Here is a 23,175-nt window from a genome sequence, read left to right on the forward strand (position 1 = left end):
CCCGCCACAACACCCAGCTATTTTTAGTTGCAGTTGTCATTGTTTAGCAGGTCTGGGCCAGGTTTGAACCCGCCAGCCTTGGTATATGTGGCTGGTGCCCTACTCACCAAACCATATCTGTTCTGTTTTCCCTCCAAGCTAAAAACCTGTGAATGAGGGCTTAGGGAGGGGTTGTTGTTGGTGCCTGGTGGTCAGAAAACCCACTGGGCTGCTGAGCAAGCTCCATGTTTGTCCGAATTACCCCAGCTCAGGCAGCAGATGCCACCCTGTGCAGCAAAGGCACGAGGTCTTTGAAGCTGAGTGAATCCCTCTCCCAGGAGCTCCTTGGCCACATTTTCTCAAGCTGAGCCGTCTCAGTGTGAAATGTACCTTCTCATCTGAAAGAAAAGTACATCTCAGCTTTGGCACCCAGCCTGAGCTCTGGATGCAGCGGGGCAGCCTGTCACCATCCTGAGGGAGAGAGAATTAAGAAATGGCCCTGTAAGAATAAGTTTTCTGTAGCAATGAGCAATGCCTGCTCTTTTCTGGGCATTGCCCTTCAAATTATTTTACAGGCTTTTGAGTGTAACCTTTGGCAAATTCTTCAACTTCTCTGATCCCCAGTTTCCTCATTTGTAAAACAGGGCTCCCAGTGAAAGATAATACATATAAAGTTTTTAGCACAGGTCGTAGAACTCACATTAATTAACAACTATTGATTATGTCCCAGACACTATACAAAGGCACTGAGAATATAGTAGTGAACTAAGCAAACAAAATCTTCCCATGGAGCTTATATTCTCATGGATAATACATAGTAAGTATTCAATAATACAATATAACAATTTTTTTTTTTTTTTTGGTTAGGGCCAGGTTTGAACCTGCCACCTCCAGTATATAGGGTTGGCACCCTACTCCTTTGAGCCACAGGTGCTGCTGATATAACAGTTTTTTTTATTTTGAGACAGAGCCTCAAGCTTTCACCCTGGGTAGAGTGCTCACAGCAACCTCTAACTCCTGGGCTCAAGTGATTCCTCTGCCTCCACCTCCCAAGTAGCTAGGACTACAGGTGCCCACCACAACACCCAGCTATTTTTTTTTTTTTTTTTTTGGTTGTAGCTGTCGTTGTTTGGAGGGCTGGGTTGGATTCGAACCCACCAGCTCAGGTGTATGTGGCTGGCTCCTTGGCCACTTCAGCCACAGGCACCGAGTCAATTTTTTTTTTTGATACAGAGCCCCACTATGTCGCCCTGGGTAGAGTGCTATGGCGTCACAGCTCATAGAAACCTCAAACTCTTGGGCTTAAGCGATTCTCTTGCTTCAGCCTCCCAAGTAGCTGGGACTACAAGAGCTTGTCACAAGGCCTGGCTATTTTTTGTTGCAGTAGTCATTGTCATTTAGCTGGCCCAGGCCGGGTTTGAACCTGCCACCCTTAGTATACATGGTTGGCGCCGTAACCACTGTGCTACGGGTGTGAGCCCAATATAACAATTTTTAAATAATTCTTTTTGGGAGATAACAGAAATTAACATGGTTGTGGAGAAAATGAGGTATATGCAGAGTTATAAAAACCAAAACAAAACACTAGGCTTGATGCTGTAGCTCAGCCGCTAGGGCACAGCCACATACACTGAGGCTTGTGGGTTCGAACCCAGCCTGGGCCTGCTAAACAATGACAACTACAACAAAAAAACAGCTGGGCATTGTGGCAGGCGCCTGTAGTCTCAGCTACTTGGGAGGCTGAGGCAAGAGAATAGCTTAAGCAAAAGAGTTTGAGGTTGTTATGAGCTGTGACACCACGGCACTCTACCACCGGTGACATAGTAAGACTCTGTCTCAAACAAAACAAAACAAAATACTATTTCCTCCTAAACCTTGCTCAGTCAGTGAGGGGCTCTGTGTTCCCTCTAGAGGAGTTTGGAGACTCAGTGAAGGACTAAGTTTTTCTACCACTGCCCTAACTTCTGATCTGGTGGAAGGCTGTATCTGGAGAACTGGGATGCTTCCACAATCAACCCTAATTTTCTTTTTTTTTTATAACAGTCTCAAGCTGTCGCCCTGGGTAGAGTGCTGTTGTGCCATAGCTCACAGCAACCTCCAAGTCTTGGGTCCAAGTGAGCCTCTTGTTTTTTCTGTTTTTAGTAGAGATGGGGCTCTCACTTTTGCTCAGGCTGGTCTTGAACTCCTGAGCTCAAGCAATCCACCCACCTCAGCCTCCCGGAGTCCTAGGATTACAGGCGTGAGCCACTGTGCCTGGCTCCTAATTTCCTAAGGTCTAGAACTGGAGGGCAAAAGTGGCACCCTGGACGGTGCCTGTAGCTTGAGTAGGCGCCGGCCCCATATACTGGAGGTGGCGGGTTCAAACCCAGCCCTGTCCAAATACTGCCAAAAAAAAAAAAAAAAGCGACACCTAGATCCTGCATTGTCACACAGATCTAATCAATTTTCCTGCGTGCCAGATCCCATTTGAGTCATCTGGGTTTTATTTTGATTCAGTCTCTTTACTGGCTGCTAATGCCACCTCCTCCCACTCTTTTCAGGCACAAATGGGACAGGAAAGACAAAGTCTCCAGAGCAAGAGTCACGGGAGTGGGAAACCATCTCTCTCTGATTGTTCCCAAGGAGGAAACACTTGAAGGGGCAGGTCAGGGCTGCCTAGGTGCCATCTCCCTCTGAACACTGGAAGCAGGTCCTTTCTGACTGTGCCTGTGAAGGCCATTTAGAAATGTTTTACAACTCATGCCTGATCACCATCTACCACGAGCCCAGATCTCCCTTTTTACTTCTCCTGCCATAGCTCCTGTCTTGGCTCCTGCCTCACTTCCTCTTTCACCAGCCCCTGGTTTCTACTTTGTTCTCTCTCTTGTCTCTACCATGATGAGCCCTGATAATTTCACAGGTTCTTAGAAGGTATTCAGACCAATGTCCATCTTTCTCACATGAAGAAACAGGCGTAGCAAGATATTCATTCAACAAAGAAAATGTGGGGTTTTTTGTTTTGTTTTGTTTTGTTTTTACAAGATAGGGTCTCTGTTGTCTGGGCTAAAATGGTGTCATCTCCACACCTTCAAAGTCCTGGGCTCAAGTGATCCTCCTGGCTCAGCCTCTAGAGTAGCTGGGACTACAGGGATGCACCATCATGCCCCGCAGATTTTATTTTTATAATTTTTTTTTGAGACAGACTCTTACTCTCTTGCTCTAAGAGAGAGTGCAATGGTGTCAGCTTATCTCACAGCAACCCCAAACTCCTGGGCTTAAGTGATACTCCTGCCTCAGCCTCTCAGGATCTGGGACTATAGGTGCCCCCCACAACACCCAGCTTATTTTTTAAATTTTAGTAGAAACAGGGTCCTACTCTGGCTCAGGCTGCTCTTGGATACCTGAGATCAAGCAGTCCACTCACCTCACAATCCCAGAGTGCTGGGCTTATAGGCATGAGCCACCTTGCCTGATCTAGAATGTGTCTTCTTACTTTTAAGATTTAGTTTAAGGCTCAGCGCCTATAGCTCAGCGGCTAGGGTGCCAGCCACATATACCAGAGCTGACAGGTTCAAATCAAGCCCAGCCTGCCAAGCAACAATGACAATTACTACCAAAACATAGCCAGGTGTTGTGGTGGGTGCCTGTAGTCCCAGCTACTTGGGAGGCTAAGGCAAGAGAATTGTTTAAGCCCAAGAGTGTATGGTTGCTGTGAGCTATGACGCCACAGCATTCTACCCAGGGCGATGGCTTGAGACTCTGTCTCAAAAAAAGGAAAAAAGATTTAGTTTAAATCATTAAATTTCATCAGAGAGTCTGGGTTCCACCTTCCATTCTTCTCTAGGGCTGCTCCTTGGTGTTTCTTTTATCCTTTCACACACACACAAGAAAATTTTATTTGAGACAGTTTCACTTTGCCACCCTTGGTGGAGTGCCACAGCATCATGGCTCACAGCAACCTCAAACTCTTGGGCACAAGCGATCCTCTTGTCTCAGCCTCCCCAATAGCTGGGACTACAGGTGCTCGCCATAATACCTGGCTATATTTTTAGAGACGAGGTCTCAATCTTGCTCAGGCTGGTCTAGAACTCCTGAGCTCAGGCAATACACCCACATCAGCATTTATCACAAATTCTATTTGTTGGGTGGTGCCTGTAGCTCAGTGAGTAGGGCGCTGGCCCCATATACCGAGGGTGGCAGATTCGAACCCAGCCCTAGCCAAACTGCAACAAAAACATAGCTGAGCATTCGGGCGGGCACCTGTAGTCCCAGCTCCTCAGGAGGCTGAGGCAAGAGAATTGCCTAAGCCCAAGAGCTGGGTTGCTATGAGATGTGACACCATGGCATTCTTACTGAGGACAACAAAGTGAGATTCTGTCTCTTAAAAAAAAACAAACAAAACAAAACCAAATTCTGTTTATTCATTTTTTTATTTTTCTGACTCCTCTGTCAGACTGTAAGGTCTCTGAGGGGAAGGGAGACATGTATGTCCTTAAGAGACATGCTTATCACTGTATTCTCAGCATCAACCACATAATAGGTGTTCAAGAAATCTTTGCTAAATAAAGGTGCAATGAGCAGGTAGCAACAGGGCACCTGGGGATAAAAGGAAGGATGGATGTACTCTCTGCTCTCAGAACTATCTGGTATGAGCGGCATACTAGAAACAGGGAGAATGCAATGAGGTCAGGTCCAGATTGAGGGAGAGGGAGCATTTTAGGGCACCTAAATCAGGACTAATCTCTGCTGGACTTTTGTGACCAATCACCTAGAACCCATGGTAAAACCATTTGGCTTCACTCTGCCATGTTATTCTATTAGGCCTATACCTTAAGCACCCAACCAGCTACAGAAGCTGACAACTAATCTGGCAATGTGCTCAGAAGGTCTCCAGACCTACTGCTTTCTCCATTGAGGGAGAACTTGCCAGTCAGCTTCACAGGTCATTTGTGGCCAAGTCCATGCTGGAGGGTCCCAGAGACAACCTCACACCTAGCCTAGCCTTGCCTCCAATCATCGCCTGGTCCCCTGCTCAGAAGAGAATTTGGTAAGCATTAAGGAAGACAACATCTGCCTAGTCCTTGGGATTAGTGGGATGACAGATGTCCCAGCCAGTATGCCTTTATATCTAGAGCATAGATAGTTCATTTCACATGGCTCAGAGAAAGTTAGTGCCTTGGAGAGCAAGTGGCTGACCTGCCTTCCTGTTCTGGACTAAAAAAAGGAGCAGGCTCTGGCAGGAAAGACTCAAAGGGAACCCAGCAGGAGGAAGAGGAAGGAAGCCACGGAGAATTTCCTTCTATGAAAAGAGTCTTGACCTCCTGCCTTGGGAGGAGAAATTTACTTCTTAGTCTAATCTTCTCCCCACAGTGGGAAAGATGGTAGCTGCTTCTCAACAGAGAGCAAGAAATCTTTTTTTTCAGCCTCCTCTCATATTTATCCATTTCCACCTCAGGAGCCAGAAAGGTAGGCTCAGTTTCCCAACAACTTTCACTTTCAGATGAAAGGACCTCCAAGGACCTCCACCCAGCCTATACCTTCCTTGGAGTTTGCTTCACTGTCCCGGGAGGATGCTTTTAGGCCAGAGTCCTCCAGTGTGTCCCTTGATCATCCCCTACCTGCAGCTAGGCTGATGATGCCTCTGTCCACATTTTTTAAATCTGTCTGGGAATAATCAAAGTGACTCATTAACACCCCCTGAACGTTACAAGGCACAGTTAGTTTTGATCTTTTTCTTCTCCCATGAGGGTGCCAGGGTCGGGAATGATCTCCAACTTAACTCAGAAAGGTTAAGATTACTTGCCCAAGGTCATACAGCGTGAAATAGTGAAATCGGCAAAACACTTGTTTTTCCTGCCCAGCAGTTTGGCAGGTGCTCAAATGATATTTGTGCAAAGACTGAAATCTGTGGTTTCTTCATTCCTCTAGCCTGTGGGTACTTCTGTGTGATGGGGTAGGGGGAATGTGAGGGGTTGGGAGGGGAAGAAAGCTGTCTTCCTAAACGAACCTTTGACTTCCTTACTCCCCAAGAAGTTACAGATTCAACTAATCTCTCTGACTGCATCCTACCTTCAGTGTATTTACTAGAGCAATGCCCCCTTCTCCAACAGCAATGAAGAGTAAACCAGTTTCCTACTCAAAAGAGCAAAGATTAAGAAAAAAGACAAGACAAAAAAGTCCAAATAAACAGCCCCATTTCCTCACAAAATATACAACCCCAAACCAAACAACCAAAGCACAGGCTGAACCCCTGGATTGTCCGCAGACGCCCCCAACACGCCACCACGCCACACTGCGCAGGAGAGGCGTCGGGGAGGGGGCGCGGAGCGCGGACCAGGAGCTCTACAGGGAGCCGGTGGGCGCCGGGCGCGCTGCCAGGCCGGGCCGCACCGCGGGGGCCGCTGGCCCTCTCCACGTGGTGGAGGCAGCGGCGGGGTCCGGGGCGCCTTCCCAGCTGGAGAAACCCAGAGCAGCCGGGGAGGAGGAGGCGGAGGAGGCGGCGGCGGCGGAGGAGGAGCGGGGCGGGAGTTGGGGGAGGGGTGGGGGGTGGGGAGAGACCCGGCGGCGGCGACAGGGCGAGGAGCAGAGCGCGGTGCCAGGGGGGTGGGGGCACTGGTGCCCGTCTGGGGAGGGAGCAGGCGGAGGGGGTAAGCTGCGATTACAAGCAGGAACCGGCAGCAGCTGTGAGTCCCCGGCTGGGGCTAGGGCGGGGGGAGAGGCATGGGGGCCTGGCCCCAGGGGTCGCGGGGTGGGCCGGAGGAGGAGGAGAGAGGTTGGCAGGCACTTTGCACAGGATGACTGGGAGGGGAGGGGTCTGGCACCGGCCTTCCGCATCCCCTAGTCCCACTCTGCCGCTGCTTCTCAGGCCGCGCAGCCTCTGGAGCCCCTTCCCAGGTCCGGGAAGAGCGGCTGGGGGCCCCGGGCTCGGCCGCCTGTGGGGGAGGGGGCTGCGTGGTCTCAACCTCGGAGAGGGGAGGGGCGACAATTTCTGTCGGCTGAGCTGAAGGGGTTTAAAGGGCGGCTCTTAAAGGGGCCGCAGGAGGGACCCGGGCCGATTGAGGCACCCCTTCTCCACCCGCCTTTCAGTGGGCTCGCCCGGGCCGCTGGGCCCAGAGAATGCGGTGGAAGGTGGGACGGCCCAGGGGACAGAGCCTCGCGAGTGGGGGTGGGCCGGGGTGGCGCAGAGAGGCCTAGGGGGTGTGGTGAGTGCTGGCGCGCGGAGTTGGGGGGAGGGGATGGCGTGGGAAGGAGAGGGTTAAAGGTGGGGCCGGCCCTACAAACGCGCGCACACACTCCTTACTCAGACCCAGTCGCACGCGAGTCCCTGGCGCTTAGATGAGGTTAGGGAGGGCGGTAGTGGGGCCTCTGCCTGGGCCCTTTGCACCCCAACTTCGGGAGGTCAGGGTCCCCAGTGTGTGAACTCGCACCTCCTGGCTGAGCCCCCTTTCCCTGGCACACACGCTCCAACGCGCGCGCACACACCTCGGACATTCCCATAGTGCCTCACGTGACACACGGCCCTAACGTGCCCCCTGCCCACCCGCTCACGCACGCGTGCACACACAGTCTCCCACACTTCCTAACTTCACGCTGACCCCCCTCCGCCCCCATGGTACTCATTGACTGTGACACACCTACACTCATTCACAGACACACTCCCCCCACACGCCAGCCACAGACACACATTCATAAACAAGGCCGGGAGAAGTACACACGCACCCCCTCACTGCCTACTCTTTCTTTCGGGAGCCCTGAGTCATTCCGGGCACCCTATCTCGGTTCCCCATTTCCCAGTGTGTGGGTAAATTGGGACGGACATGGGAATCCATTAGTCTGCCCTTCACCTGAGACCCCTTGCCCAGTCTGCTCCCTCTGACACTCAGCCAAGGACTTCCTGTAGGTCCCAGGTCAGGGCCCAGAAGAGCCTGGATGGTTGCCACTGTGCTTGTGGGGGAGGCACTTCCCTTTCCTGAACTCCAGGATCCTGCAGGAGGAAGCAGGGAAGTTGGGTGGGGGCGCGCAGAGGGTGTGCTGACTGGCTGGGCTGACTCTCCTAGTAGCACTGGGCCTTCCTTGCTCAGCCTTACTTAGGGAGGAGCTGGGGTGCCAGAGACCTGGGCTGAGGAGCTTGGCTGCGAGGTATTTGGGGAAGTGAGGCCTGGGGTGGACCAGGCAGGCTCTGGTCTGTGCCTCAGCTGGGAAGGCAGCTCTTTCCCATCCAGAGGTTTCCCTGGGTTCTGGAAAGAGTCCTTTCCTGCCACTGCGCTGGCTTACTTGTCCCCTGCTTTTCAACCCCCAAGTCTTCACCTCTAGTCCTTTCCCCAAAGGCAGCAGAGAGGATGGGGTTTAGTAGTCTGGGAAGGGGTTGTGAGCTCCGGGCAGGAAGTTTCTAGGCTGCATTTCACCTGGCCTGGGTGCATCTGCCCGGATAAGGGGTGTCAGGGACAAGTTCCAGATGGCTCTCTCCACGATAGCTCCTGCTCTCCCAGGGGGCCCGGTGTGGGCCACAACCCGGCCCCTTGCCATGGAGTCCATGTTTGAGGACGACATCAGCATCCTGACCCAGGAGGCCTTGGGACCCAGTGAAGTGTGGCTGGACAGTCCTGGAGATCCCTCTCTGGGGGAGGATATGTGCTCTGCCTCCCATTTTGCCCTCATCACAGCCTATGGAGACATCAAGGAGCGGCTGGGGGGCCTGGAAAGGGAGAATGCTACCCTCCGCCGCCGCCTCAAAGTCTATGAGATCAAGGTCAGAACATGCAGAGGAGGGGATCTAACTGTGTGTGGGAGGATGGGGGCAGGATGGCAGGATCTGATCTGGCAAAGATTCCAGGGATCCAAAAGAGGGATAAGGATGCCAAGTCTTAGGAACTTGATGGTCTCTTGTGAGAAATGTGACTGCTCTGGATTGGAAACTCTGAAGACCCCAGCAGCCAACTGGGGTCTTGGCTTTGGCGTAGCTAGACCTGGGATCTAGAAAAGATCTAGTTGGTGGGAGAGGCCTTCAGGGCATGTGAATTGGGATCCCACTGGGGTGGGGGAGGTAGGGACTTTGAAGCAGGGCAGTGGGCACAGCAAGACTGAGGCATATGTGGAGAGTGGGCACCAGCTCCTGAGGCCCTACCTCTCCTGTAGTACCCACTGATCAGTGACTTTGGAGAGGAGCATGGCTTCTCTCTGTATGAAATCAAGGATGGCTCCCTGCTGGAGGTGGAGAAGGTCAGTTTGCAGCAGCGACTCAACCAGTTCCAGCATGAGGTAAGCCCTTTAGCCTACCAGCTTGGGCTGAGCTCTCAGGGTTTCCTGCTCCAATCTATTTCTGAACCCCTGTCCCCACAGCCCCTGGCCTTCTGCCCTTTTGATCAGAGACTGTCCTCCCTAAAATCAGCTATGGCTTCTCCTGCCCTTCCATAGAGTGCAGGGAGTGAGGGTGGAGAGGGAGCTCCTCAGTCCAGGAAGTGATTGACTCTGTGATGTACACTCTGGTCCCATCCAGTTGCAGAAAAATAAAGAGCAGGAAGAACAGCTCGGGGAGATGATCCAGGCTTATGAGAAACTCTGTGTGGAGAAGAGCGACTTAGAGACGGAGCTAGGGGAGATGGTGAGGCCCAGGCAGCTGGGGGGATGCTTGCTTGAGGGTGTGCACCTGGTTGTGTGTGTGCGATTCTGTGTATGAACATTTCAGCCGTGGGGTTGTGTGCAGCCATGTATCACACTGCATTTGTGTGCACCCTGTTTGTGTTGATGTGTACCTGTGAGCACCTATTTGGCCTTGCGAGAGAGACTGTGTATGTCATCCAGGTTGTGAATGATGCCAGGGAATGCTGTGTCTCTTTGTGCCTGTGTGGCTCTCATGGTGGGTTGACCATCAACTATGCCTGTGAGTACTGCCCCTGGGGGGCCATGTGGGGCTGCAAAGGGGACAGGAGAGTGTGTGAGATGGGTCTTGGCTTGTGTGATTCGGAGTCAGGGTATGGCCATACATGTGAGCCGGTGGGCAGGTGTCAGAATCAGGTGACCTGGTCTCTGTCTTCTCTAGTTGTGACCTCAACCTTTCCTCTAACGTGGGGCAAATAATAACACTCTTACCAAGCCATTGCGAGGGTAATGGGTCATTTTGTGTAAAAATGTTTTGGCTTAATAGTCGTAGTCACTTATATGGCCCCTAGCAAGTGCCAGGCGCTGTTCTTATCACTTTTTTGAGACAGGCTCACTCTGTTGCCCAGGCTGGAGTGCTGTGGTGTCAGCCTTGCTTGCAGCAACCCCAAACTCCTGGGTTCAAGTGATCCTCTTGCCTCAGCTTCCTGAGCAGCCGGAACTACAGCTGCCCACCACAAAACCCAGCTAATTTTTCTATTTTTATTAGAGATGGGGTCTCATTCCTGCTCAGGCTGGTCTCAAACTCCTGAGCTCAAGTGATCCTCCTACCTGGGCCTCCCAAAGCACAAAGGGACAAGTATTACAGGTGTGAGCCACTGTGCCCTGCCCATTGTTCTTATCTCTTGACATGTTAACTCATTTTAATTCTCATCACAACCCCAAGAGGCAGGTGTGGTACTGTCATCCCCATTTTATAGATGTGATATGTGAAGCCCAGAAGTAGTTAAGTCATTTGTCAGTTGGAAGTTGTGATGTTCCTGAGGGGGTGGTGGTATCTGAACAGGGGACTGAGTGTTCTCATAAGTGTCCCTTTGTGCTGATGGCTGAGAAGAGGTATTAACTTGAGCTTGCCAGGAGCAATAGCCTGAAACATCTGCATTGCCATTGCTGGAAGAGACCACACATGGGCCGCTGCTCTAGTTTGGGTGGTGATGACTGTCCAGATGTGTGGAAGTCTTGAGTCTGCAGGGACCTTCACCCCTGTCTGTCCTTCTCTAGCGGGCATTAGTGGAGACCCACTTGCGGCAGATCTGTGGTTTGGAGCAGCAGCTTCGGCAACAGCAAGGTCTCCAGGATACTGCCTTTCCCAGCCTGAGCCCTCCACCAGCCCCTGCCCCACCCTGTGCTGATCTGGACCTACACTATCTGGCAATGAGAGGGGGCTCTGGCTTGAGTCATGGTGAGATCTCAGTGAGCTCTAATTCCTCTCTTCTAAGTCCCCAAGTCTGACCCGCATTTCAATACTACAAGACACCCTGCAGATTACCTAGCATCCCATTATATCTTAAATTTCTCCCATAATCACTCCATCCTCCCTTACTAACTCTTCCCTTATCTCATCCATTACTGCCCCAGTTTCTCCCCTTCTAACATGGGCATTCATTCCTTCCTTATCTGTCCCTAGCCACTCCATTGCAGTTCCCCTGTGTGCCAGCAGAGGGTGCCTTCTCCCTCTGGGCCTTCCTCTGCCTGCCTCAGGTTGTGATTGAGAGGCCCCTGAAGATGCTCTGTATTTAAGATCTGGCCAAGAAAGCCTTCAAGAGCCCATTTTGTTTTTTTCCTGGCCTCCAGGAAGATTAGAAAATATAGTCCCTCACTGTCCTTGTAAAGGTAACTCTCATCCTCAGGTATCTATCCTTCTGGATCCCTTGTGCTGTAGTCCCATCTGTTCCGCATTGTGCAAATATAAGAATCACAGGCAGCATGATCCTGAATTGTCCTCTCTTCTGATAGCAGGCTGGCCAGGTCCCACACCCAGTGTGAGTGAACTGGAACGGCGGCAGCTGGAAGAGGCTCTGGAGGCTGCCCAGGGAGAGGCTCGGGGAGCTCAGCTCCGGGAAGAGCAGCTCCAGGCAGAGTGTGAGCGGCTGCAGGGGGAGCTGAAGCAGTTGCAGGAGACCCGGGCCCAGGTAAGCAGCAGGGGCATGTCAACACCCCTGAAAGGCCCAGGACCTGGACTTCCCTCACTGCATACAGATTGACCTGAGTGGTTGACTGGGGAGTCTTGGCAAGGTGAGGGTGGGCTCTGACCTCTTGATCTTCTCCTTCAGGATCTGGCCTCCAACCAGTCGGAGCGGGACATGGCATGGGTGAAAAGAGTTGGGGATGATCAGTAAGTCATGGCCTATAACGCTTGTCCTCCAGCCTCTTAACTGGCATAGCCCGGGTCCCCTTAGGTTCTCTCCCTGTCCCTCCATGTTATGTGGGTGGCCTCTCTTCTCAGCCCTCAAGGATAGTGTCTGTGTGGCCTGTCGCTATGCATTCTTTGTAGAAAGGAGGTAAAGTTCTGGAATGTTCAGGTTCTGAGTCCCTTTGCTTTCCTCTGGGACCCAAGCCCACCTTTTCTTGAGGTATCAGAGGCTGAGAGAGATTTACTTAGCTGTTTTGCTACTACATTCTGTGTCCCCAGTAAGGTTTTGGGCCTCTCTGTGGCCCTATTAGGCCAGCCAGTTGGGGTCACCTTCCCCTCCCTCACGAGGAGGAAGGAGATGATCTCTTTCAGGAGTTGTTGGGCCTTGTCTGTTTATCTAAGGAGAGAGAACCTTTAGGCTTAAAGATAGGAGGGGCTTTCTTGGGTGCACAAGCACTGGGTGGGGAATTAGAACATACTCTGATGGGGTGTCCCTTTGGAATTCTACCAGGAAAGAGAGGTAGCAGGAAGTAGGAAGGGGAGAGCTGTGTCTTTGGGGAGCCTAACAGCGAGCTATGGGAGAGCACTGGGCAGCAAGGGAGGGGTGGGTAGCCACCCGGCAGCAGTGGAGCCTGGTACCTTTCACATCCGCACCCAAACTCACCCTCTCCTGCTTTCTGAGAAATAGAGCTCAAATCTCCTTCCGCCCAAGTCCTCTCCCCAGAGATGAGGTGTGTGGCACAGACTCCCTGCTTTCATCGGAGGGGAAGACTGAGGCCCAGAGAAAGGGGCAGGAACTAACCTTCTGTCACACAGCCCTTCTGCCCAGCAGGTTTCTTCCTCTTCTTCATCCCAGCCTCTGGCCAACTGGGGATACCCCTCTCTTCTCCCCCACCATAGGGTAAGGGCCTGGGTGGAGCTGTGATAGCTGGGGAGGTGAGAACCTTGTCTGTGAGACTGGTGGGTGGGAACCCTAAGCTAGGCCTTGTGGAGAGGGTCCACCCTAGTCTGTGGCTGGCACTCAGGGCCATCTTAGCCCAGGTCCCTAGACCCAGAATACACTCACACACATGCTCTAGAATCCGACCTTGCCACAGAAGTCAGGCTTTGTACGTCACTGAGTCCAGTCTTTTAAGACCAGCCGTGAAGTCTCCACCAGTTGATAGCACTCTGAGGAAGGATATTTTGGCAGAACCAGAATCTGACCATTTAGGCTTTTGAGTTCCAGGGACCCTTACAGAGATAACGAGTGACCCCTCAAGGGCTCAGGGGTCATCCATAGCTGAGGCATGTGAGAGGAAGGTGAGGTGGATTTGAGGGGGGAGGCAGAGAAGGGGTGGTGGATCCCCAGGGGCCATGCCTATCTGTGCCTGAGTGAAAGCACACTCATCCCAGAATGTGCTTTGGAAGTTTGGAAGTTGTACCATCCTTACCGCTCATTCTGGCCAGAGCAGGTACTGCCCTCCTCACTCATAGCACCTGCCCCGAGCAAGCCCTTTGGCCAGAGGGAACTGGGCTCTGCTTGGGGCTTGAGCCAGGCTTACCAGAGGTGACCTCCTGCCTGCTTTCCTCTTTCCCTGTGGTTCAGATCCAGGCCTCCTCCTGGGTCTCTGTGGCTGGAGCCAGCTGAGCCCTGCCTGTGCAGCCCCATGCTTCCTTTCAGCTGAGCATCTTTGGATAACCCCAGTTTGGCAAGAGTTAATTCTCAAAGGAAGTCCTCACTCCCCCGGTAGTTTTATTTTCTTATAAACTCAGCTCCTTTTGGTAATAGGCTGCTTCCCGAGTGCTCCTTCCCCTCTCCTCCCACCTGAGGAGGCCTGTGATACCTGCTCTGGGCCTCTGTTCCCCTATCAGCACCCCCTCTTTCTTCAATTTCCACTTGACCTTCCAGGCTAGTAGGAATTTTACCAGTGGCTTTTGCAAGAGTGGAATTCGGGGGCTGGATAATCCAGGTCGGGGTCAAGGTGAAATGGAAGCTGAAGAGGAACACACATTCCTGAGTCCCGCCTGCTCTGATATAGGAACTTTCCGTATCCTGAAAGGTGCCTTCCTGTCTCAGTTTGGGTACCTCCAGGGCAGCCAGTTTTACATGGGAGTCCTTGCAGTTAACACACTCTCCCTTGCTCTGTGTCCCCTTCCTGGGTCCTGTTGGAGCAGAGAAAGCAGCCCTGGGAGGCAGCCCCAGCCCCTAGGGTTTCCCATTCATTTCCCTCTCAGCCCTTGGCTGAAACTCTTGGTCATCAGTGTTTCTGTGAAAACAGACACCCAGATCAGATCAGGCCAGACCAGACCACTCCAGACTGCCACCTTTCAGATCTGACCTCGGGAAGTCCTGTCCCCGGGTCAGCACAGCTCCTGGTGTTTAGAACCTTGAGAGACAAATCACTCCAGGGGAAGAACCACTGGGGGTCACTCAGGGGCCAAAGCAGTGATGAAGGCAGTGGTGGGAGGGGAGCACACCTGGCTGGTGAGGAGAAGCTAAGGACCCCAGGAGGGTCCCAGCTGAGGGGGAGCTGCAGAACCCATGGTCCCTTCCCCTCTGGGCTCAGCTCAAAGGCACAGGGCCTTTACCAGCCCTTTCCAAGGGTGTGGCCAGTACTGGGGATGGGGAACTTGGGGAGATTCCTTGGAGAAGATGAAGAGTCCAAGGGGGCAGGTGTCTGTGAGGGAAACAAGGGCCCAGTGAGGGAGAGGGTTAAGTTGTGAGTGATCCATCAATGAGAGGGCCCGGTGATAAGATGGGGGACCTTCTATGGGTGATAGGGGGAAAACTATAGGCCTTTCTTTTTTCCCATCGTGGGGGGCTCAGTATTGCAGCCTCGGCCCTTTTCCGCCCCCCTACCCCTCCCCTCTCCGCCCACAAGCCTCTGCATGGGCTGCGGTTAGTGGTAGGGAAGAAGTGTGAACTCGAGAGAGAGGATGGAAACTCTGCACGGAGGTCAAGGGCAGTGTGGGGTGGGTCAGGACGGAAGCTGGAGACCCCGTGTACCCTGAGCATAGCTTCATGCCCCAGAACCAGTGGGTTCAGGGCCACCCCCTTCACGCTTCTCACCCTCTCTACTTCCTTTCTTTCAAGTCTTTGACCGGGGTACCCAGCAGTCACAGGAGTTAACCCCTGAGCACTTGCAGCATGGGGGCTCCCTGAGGGTGGTGAAGGGCTCTGAAGGTGGTCTGAGGGATTGGTGGGCTTTGAGCCTCAGTCTTTGATCTTTTGCCTGCCAGCAAGGAGGAGAGTTACCCATGCTTCCCTCCCTCTTAAAACAAAGTCATTAAGCTGGTGTCTCCAAAAAAAGTCTCACAGCAGGTCTCCTAGGCACTTCCCTGATTCTGTGTCCATGCCAGACACAGTATGAAGTAATTCACCTGAACAATCTCATTTCTTTCTGACAATGTGATATAGGGATCATCCCTCTTTTACACATGAGCAAACTGAGGTGCAGAAAAATTGAGTAATCCAAGAAGTTTAGTAAGTCCAGTGCACATAGCAAGCGGGTCCTGGGAAAATGGGGCAGTGATACCTCTGCGGCATTTTTCTTGTTTGGCTTGTTTGGAAGGTTCTTTTATGAGGGGCAACCATGTGACTTGTTGACCATACTGGATCACTTTTGAAAGTGAAAGGGGCACTATTAATAATTGTGCTGGGGCAACTCATATGAACAGGATAGTCCTAGGCAAACTATGACCTGTGGGCACCCCACCCTAAGCGGAGACCCTGGTTTGCAGGCCTACCCTTGAACTGCTTGGTTCAGCTGCGTGTGGGAGGCTTTCTAGACACGGGGCATTGGCTCTGGTAGAAGCGTGGCTGGGGCTGCCAAGAAGAGCCAGGCTCTGGGGACCGCAAGTCATAGCTGGTTGAGGAGAGTGAAGGGGCTCAAGGCACCTAAAAGGAAGTGGTGGAGCACTGGGTTGTTGCAAGCGACTTCCTCCTCCCCCTGGCCCACAACCTCAAGTCCGCTCCACGGCCTGGTGCCTGTGGTCCCCTCCCCAGGGGTCTGGTGGGAAGACTGACACTGGGTGTGCCTGTGGGTGGTGGAAAGTTTGGTCCTTAAACTCTCCCACAGGGGCAAGGTGGTCAGGGCAGCTGGGGGCAGCTATGGGAAAGGATGAGAGGGTTGGCAAGGCTGGATTTTTGCTCTTCTCACAATTCTGAACAATGACTCTGATCCCATGACCAGCTCTAATCTCACTCCAGTCATAGCCCTATTACTGTTCCCGACCCTGACTCTAACCCTGTTACTAATCCTGACCCCAGCTCTGTCCATTGTCTTGGCCACTATCAGGTGTCAACTCCACCGCTAGTCTGACGACTTCAAGCCCATCCTTTCTAATCCCATGACCCAGAGCTGGCCTGAACTCTGACCCTACCACATCCTCACAGCAGCACCCATGAAGCACAGGGCATGCGGAAGTCCAAGTGTCTCCTGGCTGGTTTGGGCAGATAGAGGCCTTTTACAGAGGAGGATGCTTAGGTCTCTAACTTGATTGATCTTCAGTTGCTTTTTCAGTAACAATGAAGATTGTTGTTTCTAGAACAATTTCTGAGATCCCTGAGTTATTCGTGGAAAGAATGAATGAAAGCATAAATCAATGAAGGGTGGAATGATTTGCAGCCAAGGGGGCTCTCCTTCCTGCCAGCTCTGCCATTTGCACTCTGGCTCCCCAGTAGGTGCCAGCTCAGTAGGCTGAGGTGCCAAGAGCCTGTGTTTGAATCTCTGGTCTGTGCTGCCACCACTTTGTGACCTTGAGCTAGCCTCTTCATCACTATCATCGTCCACTTCCACATATGTCTAGCACCTTCCTCTCCCCTCCTAGGAGAGGGCTCCCAGGCCATGCCAGAGACCCACAGCCCCCCCCTCATCCTTCTGCTGCCTTCTTGCCTTTCTGTCCTCTCATGATTCTTTGGTGGGCAGTATAGTGTAGTGGTCAGTAGCCTGGACTCTGGAGTCTAGGTGCTAGAGGAGAGAGAGCTCCCATTCTAGAAACTCCACTACTATTGGGATTTATGACTTTGGTCAAGTGACTTAACCTCTGTGAGCCTCGGTTTTCTCCTCTGTAAAATGGAGGTAATATCAATGGCAGTGTCATAGAGTCATTGTGAAGATTAATAAAGCTCCTAGCACACACATTGCCTGGCCCGTGATAAGTGCTCATACTGATTATCTATGATTCTTGGCTCCCTGGGTCCCCTCCAGGTTCTGAAAGACTCAGAACTTTTCCCTGTGATTTAACCAATAAAGGAGTATCCACATGCAGCCATCTGCTGCTGTTTACCTGATTTATTCTTCCTAAACAGTCATGATGGTGGTAAAAGCACTCAGGTATGGGCCAGGAAATGGAATGTGTATTTAGGTGCACGTGTGTGACTCTTGGTTGTGTTGTGAAGTCGAGATTTTTTTTCCACTGAATTGGCAATGTTTTCAGTGAGTCATTCAGGTTGTTAGTATATTCGGTGACTTGGGCCTATGCATTGTGAGGTGGGGAGAGATGCCTAATGAAGGGGGAGGACCCAGAGGGCACTGGGCATCAGGAGATGGTCAGGTGCCATCACATTGCCCGGACTCAGTGGTCTTTGTGAGGGTTGCCTAGAGATCTGGAAGGATAGTGCCTGGCTGCTCTAGTCCTCCATGTCAGAGCTGGAAGAGGGGCTGGGTATCCTGAGCCAGGGGCTTCTTCTTTCTACTTCCTGCTGGTCTGTCCTGTTGTGAGGAGCGGGCCAGGAGCTGGCCGGTGGAAACTGGGGTAGCTCCTGACAAGGGGAGGGAGGCAAGCAGGGGAGTGATAGGGACCTGGGAACTGAGTGTGGCAGGTGAGATCTCTGAGGTAGGGTGTGAAGACGACGACCTGTATCTGTCACCTAAAATACAGCAGTGAAGGTGGATAGGGAGAGAAACTGGCTGTGTAGACAGAGGACCACATTCCACCAGGGCCTTGCCCACGTCCTCTTTCTGCCCCTACCACCAAGGAGATGGCATGTTCCTGCCTTCTGGAAGTCCCAGTCTAATGGGGGACACATAACTCCTACTCTCAGACATTCTCAATTGGAGTTGGAAGAGGGAGTCTTTCCTTCTAGAGTCGCGATTTTTTTTTTTTTGAGAACAAGAGTCGCTTTTGGTAGAGTCCTATGATGTCATAGCTCACAGCAACCTCAAACTCTTGGGTTTAAGTGATTCTCTTGCCTCAGCCTCCTGAGTAGCTGAGACTACAGGCGCCCACCACAACGCCTGGCTGTTTTTTTTTTTTGAGACAGAGCCTCAAGCTGTCCCCCTGGGTAGAGTGCTGTGGCATTGCAGCTCACAGCAACCTCCAACTCCTGGGCTCAAGCGAGTCTGGCTATTTTTTGGTTGCAGCCATCATTGTTGTTTGGCGGGTCCAGGCTGGGGATTCGAACCCGCCACCCTAGGTGTATGTGGCTGGCGCCTTAGCCGGTTGAGCCATAGGCGCCGAGCCCGCCTGGCTACTTTTATAGATGGGGGTCTCACTTTTGTTTAGGCTGGTCTCAAACTCATGAGCTCAGGCAATCCACATACCCCAGCCTCCTATAGTGCTAAGATTACAGGTGTGAGCCACTGTGCCCAGCATGGGAGTCCTGGATTTGATGTGGGACACACCTGGATCCCCCATTCAGATAGGAGATGTGCTATTTCTTCCCATAGACCCATGAGATGACAATGGGGGGAATACATGACACACTGACCAAAATAAAGGTCAGAGTGTGGTGGGATGGAGGGCTGCAGAGCCTAACATGGGGGTTCCTAGGAAGACTCCTTCCTTTGTGGGCCTGGCCTGCCCACCCGTGCCCACCATCAGATGGGTAGTGAGAACGCTACCTAATAAGTGGATTTGTCTTTCAGATATATGGTCTATATGTATTATCATAATTTGGCTTTGGCCTAAATGGGTTAAAAAATAGTTTTGTTGTGGGGGGGTAGGTTTTGTTCTTTTTTGTTTTGTTTTGTTTTTGAGATAGGTGTTGTTCTGTTCCTGGGCTAGAGTGCAGGATGTCATCATAGCTCATTGCAACTTAAACCCAGCTGCAACTTCTGGGCTCAAGGGATCCTCCTACCTCAGCCTTCTGAGTAGCTGGAACTATAGGTGCATGCCACCACACCTGGCTGATTTTTCATTTTTTTGTAGAGGCAGGGTCTTGCTGTTTTCCAGGCTTACTCAAATTCCTGGCCTCAAGCAATCCTCCCATCTTGGCCTCCCAAAGTGCTAGGATTACTGGTGTAAGCAACTGCACCATTTCTGCCCCAGGATTAGGAAGGAAGCTCAGCCATTATCTTCCTTTTCTACATCAGCTTTTCCTGCCTTCTGAAGCCCTAACCTCATGACTTCCTCACCTCTCTCCTGGGTCAGACGCACGCACACATACACACCCACTCACTTGCCTTCACCTCCTCCCATCCACGTGCATCCTCCTGTGTCAATCATGGGATGGGTATGAGACCCTCAGGGATGGAGAACTTGGGCTTCCTCCTTGAATTCTCTGTCCTGGGGCCAGAGGTCTCCCCTGGAAGAGCTCTGTCTGCAGTGACATCTGCTGCTTCCCTCTAGCTCCACTTTCCACAAAATTCCTGAGTCCCTTCTGGAGTTGGGAGGTGGAGAGAGCCAAAGGAAACCCATATCCCTGCCTTCAGGGAGACCCCAGGCTTTGTTCAAGCTCAGAACATAGAGAAAGGATCCCCGGCCACAGCAGAGCCTCCTGTGAGGTTGAGAGAGGCTCCTGGGCCACACAGGCCACAGCAGGAAAAAGTAGGGTTCAGTGCTAGAGTGATGATCTCCATGGTTCCAACTGGCCCAAGAAAAAGGAAGGGGAAAGGAATTGAATGACGTTCCTTGCTAAACTCAGGTCTGCCCATGAGGGTAGGCAACCAGGAGGCCTGAACAGGATATGGGAGAAAGAAAGAAGAAAGAAAAATGGAAAGTCTCAATTCATTATCGACTTACTGAGTTCCAGGCTCTGGACGAGGTACTAGGAATGTAAATAGAATGATAGAATCCCCACCATTGGCTTGGCACCTGTAGCTCAGGCACCTAGGGTGCCAGCCACATACACCGGAGCTGGCAGGTTCAAGTCCAGCCCCAGCCAGAAAATAGCTGGGCGTTGTGGTGGGCGCCTGTAGTCCCAACTACTTGGGAGGCTGAAGCAAGATAATTGCTTGGGCCCAGGAGTTTGAGGTTGCTGTGAGCTGTGACACTATGGTACCTTACCCAGGGGGACAGCTTGAGACTCTATCTCAAAAAAAAAAAAAAAATCCCCACCATCGAAGAACTCTCAGGAAGTCAACCTATGAGAAATGCTCAGTGTGAGGGGTTGCCCCCTGCAGGTGTGCAGGGCATAGGAGCTGTTCACACAGATCTCAGCAGAAAGGCCTGGGTGGAGTCCTATAGTAAGGAGGTCCTGGGAGGCATATAGTAGGGCCAAAAAGAGCCCAGAGGCAGCTTTGAGGTCGAAACAGGGTCCCTGGACCTGGCCTGTTTGAGGTTGAGTATATCAGTTGGCACCTCTGCCAGCCAGAAGGCTCCTTCTTCACTTGTAGATCGCACCCCTCCCCTTTTGAGACAGAGTCTCAAGCTATCATCCTGGGTAGAGTGCTGTGGCGTCATAGCTCAGCAAACTTCAACTCCTAGGCTCAGGAGATCCTCTTGCCTCAGTTTTTCTATTTTTAGTAGAGATGGGTCTCACTTTTGCTCAGGCTGGTCTCAAACTCATGAGCCCAGGCGATCCACCTGCCTTGGCCTCTCAGAGTGCTAGGATTACAGGTGTGAGCCACTGCACCAGCCTATCCCCCTCCTCTTTTTTTGAGACAGTCTCACTCTGTTGTCCTGGGTAGAGTGCCATGGCGTCATAGCTACAGCAACCTCAAACTGTTGGGCTCAAGTGATCCTCTTGCCTTAGCCTCTCGAGTAGCCTGCCACAATACCTGGCTAGTTTTTCTATTTTTAGTAGAGACAGGGTCTCATTCTTCCTCAGGCTGGTTTCAAACTCCTGAGCTCAAACAATCCTTCTGCCTCAGCCTCCCAGAGTGTTAGGATTACAGATGTGAGCCACTGTGCCCAGTCTTTTGGAATGGCTCTTCATAGGCTGTGTTGCAGTGTCTTCTTTTTGCAAGTAAAGACTCTTGGCCAGGCATTGTGGCTCATGCCTGTAATCCTGTAACTCAGAGAGGCCGAGGCATGAGGATCCCTTGAGCTCAGTAGTTCACGATCAGACTGAGCAAGAGTGAGACCTCATTTCTACTAAAAAGAAAAATTAGCTGGACATGGTGGTGGGAGCCTATAGTTGCAGCTACTCAAGATAGGAGGTGGGATGGGAGGATGGCTTGAACACAGGAATTCAAGGTTGCTGTGAGCTAAGTGGACACCTCTGCATTCTAGCCTGGGCAACAGAGTGAGACTCTGTCTCAAAAAGCTAAGGACTCTTTTCATAGGCCCCTGCACCCAGCATGTGGATTGAACACATGCTTTAGTATGCACTCTGAGAAAATTCAGTGACTAAAGCTACTACATGTTTGGTACAGCTTTTTGGTCAATCTGTTTTATCATCATCACAGCTCTTGCACAGATGAAAAAAACATTCACACATGCCCATATGAGCTGTGTTTTGGCCACAGGCAGTGCTTGGTGCACAAAGGGATTCAGGGGCCTTTTAGAATCACTCTACCCCTGTCCTGGCACCTAAGCTGGGAGCCCCTGCCTTAGCCTGAGGAATATTTCTCTGGGAGCAGAAGAAAGCTCCTTGGAAGAGGTGCTATTTGAGATGGACTTTAAAATGGGCAGGGCCGTATGCCAGGGCAGAGCCAGTTCTTTCACAGCTGGGACAGTAGACCCATGTCCTTTCTTCTCTTCATACTCCCTGCCCTCTGAACTCAGGGTGAATTTGGCACTGGCCTACACAGAACTGACAGAGGAGCTGGGCCGGCTTCGGGAGTTGAGTTCCCTGCAGGGGAGGATCTTGAGGACCCTGTTGCAGGAGCAGGCCCGGAATGGTGGTGAGATGAAGCAGGGCAGGGGAGGCTGCTGGGGACCTTTAGGGAGGGGTAGCTGTGGAAACCATCCCCATCTTGGGCGCCATCATGGACTTCTTGGTGGTAAGGGGAATGGGTGGGCGCTGGTCCGGGCAAGCCCATGTCTCACCAGTTCTGAGAAGTTCTCTCCGCACCTTCGTCCTTCCACCCTGTCCTTTCTCTTCCAGGCCAGAGGCATTCGCCATTGTCGCAGCGCCACTCCCCGGCCCCCCAGTGTCCCTCTCCCTCCCCGCCAGCCCGGGCAGCGCCCCCGTGTCCCCCTTGTCAGTCCCCCGTCCCGCAGCGCCGCTCTCCCGTGCCCCCATGCCCCTCGCCCCAGCAGCGCCGCTCGCCGGCCTCGCCCTCCTGCCCGTCACCCGTCCCACAACGCCGCTCGCCGGTGCCACCGCCGTGCCAGTCCCCCAGTCCGCAGCGCCGCTCCCCGGTGCCCCCCAGCTGCCCGGCCCCGCAGCCCCGGCCGCCGCCTCCGACGCCTCCGGGGGAGAGGACGCTGGCCGAGCGCGCCTACGCCAAGCCGCCCAGCCACCACGTGAAGGCCGGCTTCCAAGGCCGCCGCAGCTACTCGGAGCTGACGGAGGGTGCGGCCTACGCGGGCGCCTCCACGCCCTGGCTGCAGGCCGAGGCGGCCACGCTCCCCAAGCCCCGGGCCTACGGCGAGCTCTACGGCCCCGGCAGGCCCCTCAGCCCGCGGCGCGCCTTCGAGGGCATCCGGCTGCGCTTTGAGAAGCAGCCGTCGGAGGAGGACGAGTGGGCTGTGCCCACCAGCCCGCCAAGCCCCGAGGCGGGCACCATCCGCTGCGCCTCCTTCTGCGCTGGCTTCCCGATCCCCGAGTCACCCGCCGCCACCGCCTACACCCACGCCGAGCACGCGCAGTCCTGGCCTTCCATCAACGTGAGTGGGCACTCCCTGCCCATGTAGCTTGAAATAGAGACCTCGACCCCCTCTTCCATTTGGGAACCCCACCCCTCTTGGGTGTCAACAAGCTAGCCAATCACACCTGATAGGCAGGGTGCCCCCTCCTTGGACCCTGGTACATAATATAGATCCTCTTATCTCTCTTTCCTGCTTTCTTTTTTCTTTTTTTTGAAACAGAGTCTCACTTTGTCGCCCTCAGTAGGGTGCCATTGCTGTGGTGCCACAGCAACCTCAAACTCCCCCTTTTTTTTTTTTTTTTTTTT

General features: G+C 52.7%; 1 protein-coding gene across 1 annotated transcript in view; it reads left to right on the forward strand.

Moving 5' to 3' along the window:
- The first annotated feature begins 8,451 nt into the window (after positions 1-8,451).
- The window catches only part of TBKBP1 (TBK1 binding protein 1), a 16,716-nt gene continuing 1,992 nt past the window's right edge, over positions 8,452-23,175 (forward strand). Inside the window, exons 1-8 of the mRNA XM_012802994.2 lie at positions 8,452-8,707; positions 9,094-9,216; positions 9,455-9,559; positions 10,837-11,017; positions 11,572-11,747; positions 11,889-11,950; positions 21,842-21,960; positions 22,164-22,888. Of these exons, the coding sequence (XP_012658448.1) occupies positions 8,483-8,707; positions 9,094-9,216; positions 9,455-9,559; positions 10,837-11,017; positions 11,572-11,747; positions 11,889-11,950; positions 21,842-21,960; positions 22,164-22,888 (1,716 nt within the window). The 5' untranslated portion in view covers positions 8,452-8,482. The remainder of the gene's footprint in view (positions 8,708-9,093; positions 9,217-9,454; positions 9,560-10,836; positions 11,018-11,571; positions 11,748-11,888; positions 11,951-21,841; positions 21,961-22,163; positions 22,889-23,175) is intronic.

This window comes from Otolemur garnettii, unplaced genomic scaffold (genome assembly GCF_000181295.1).
Source record: "Otolemur garnettii isolate 467f Iridium unplaced genomic scaffold, OtoGar3 scaffold00018, whole genome shotgun sequence".
Classification (NCBI taxonomy): domain Eukaryota; kingdom Metazoa; phylum Chordata; class Mammalia; order Primates; family Galagidae; genus Otolemur; species Otolemur garnettii.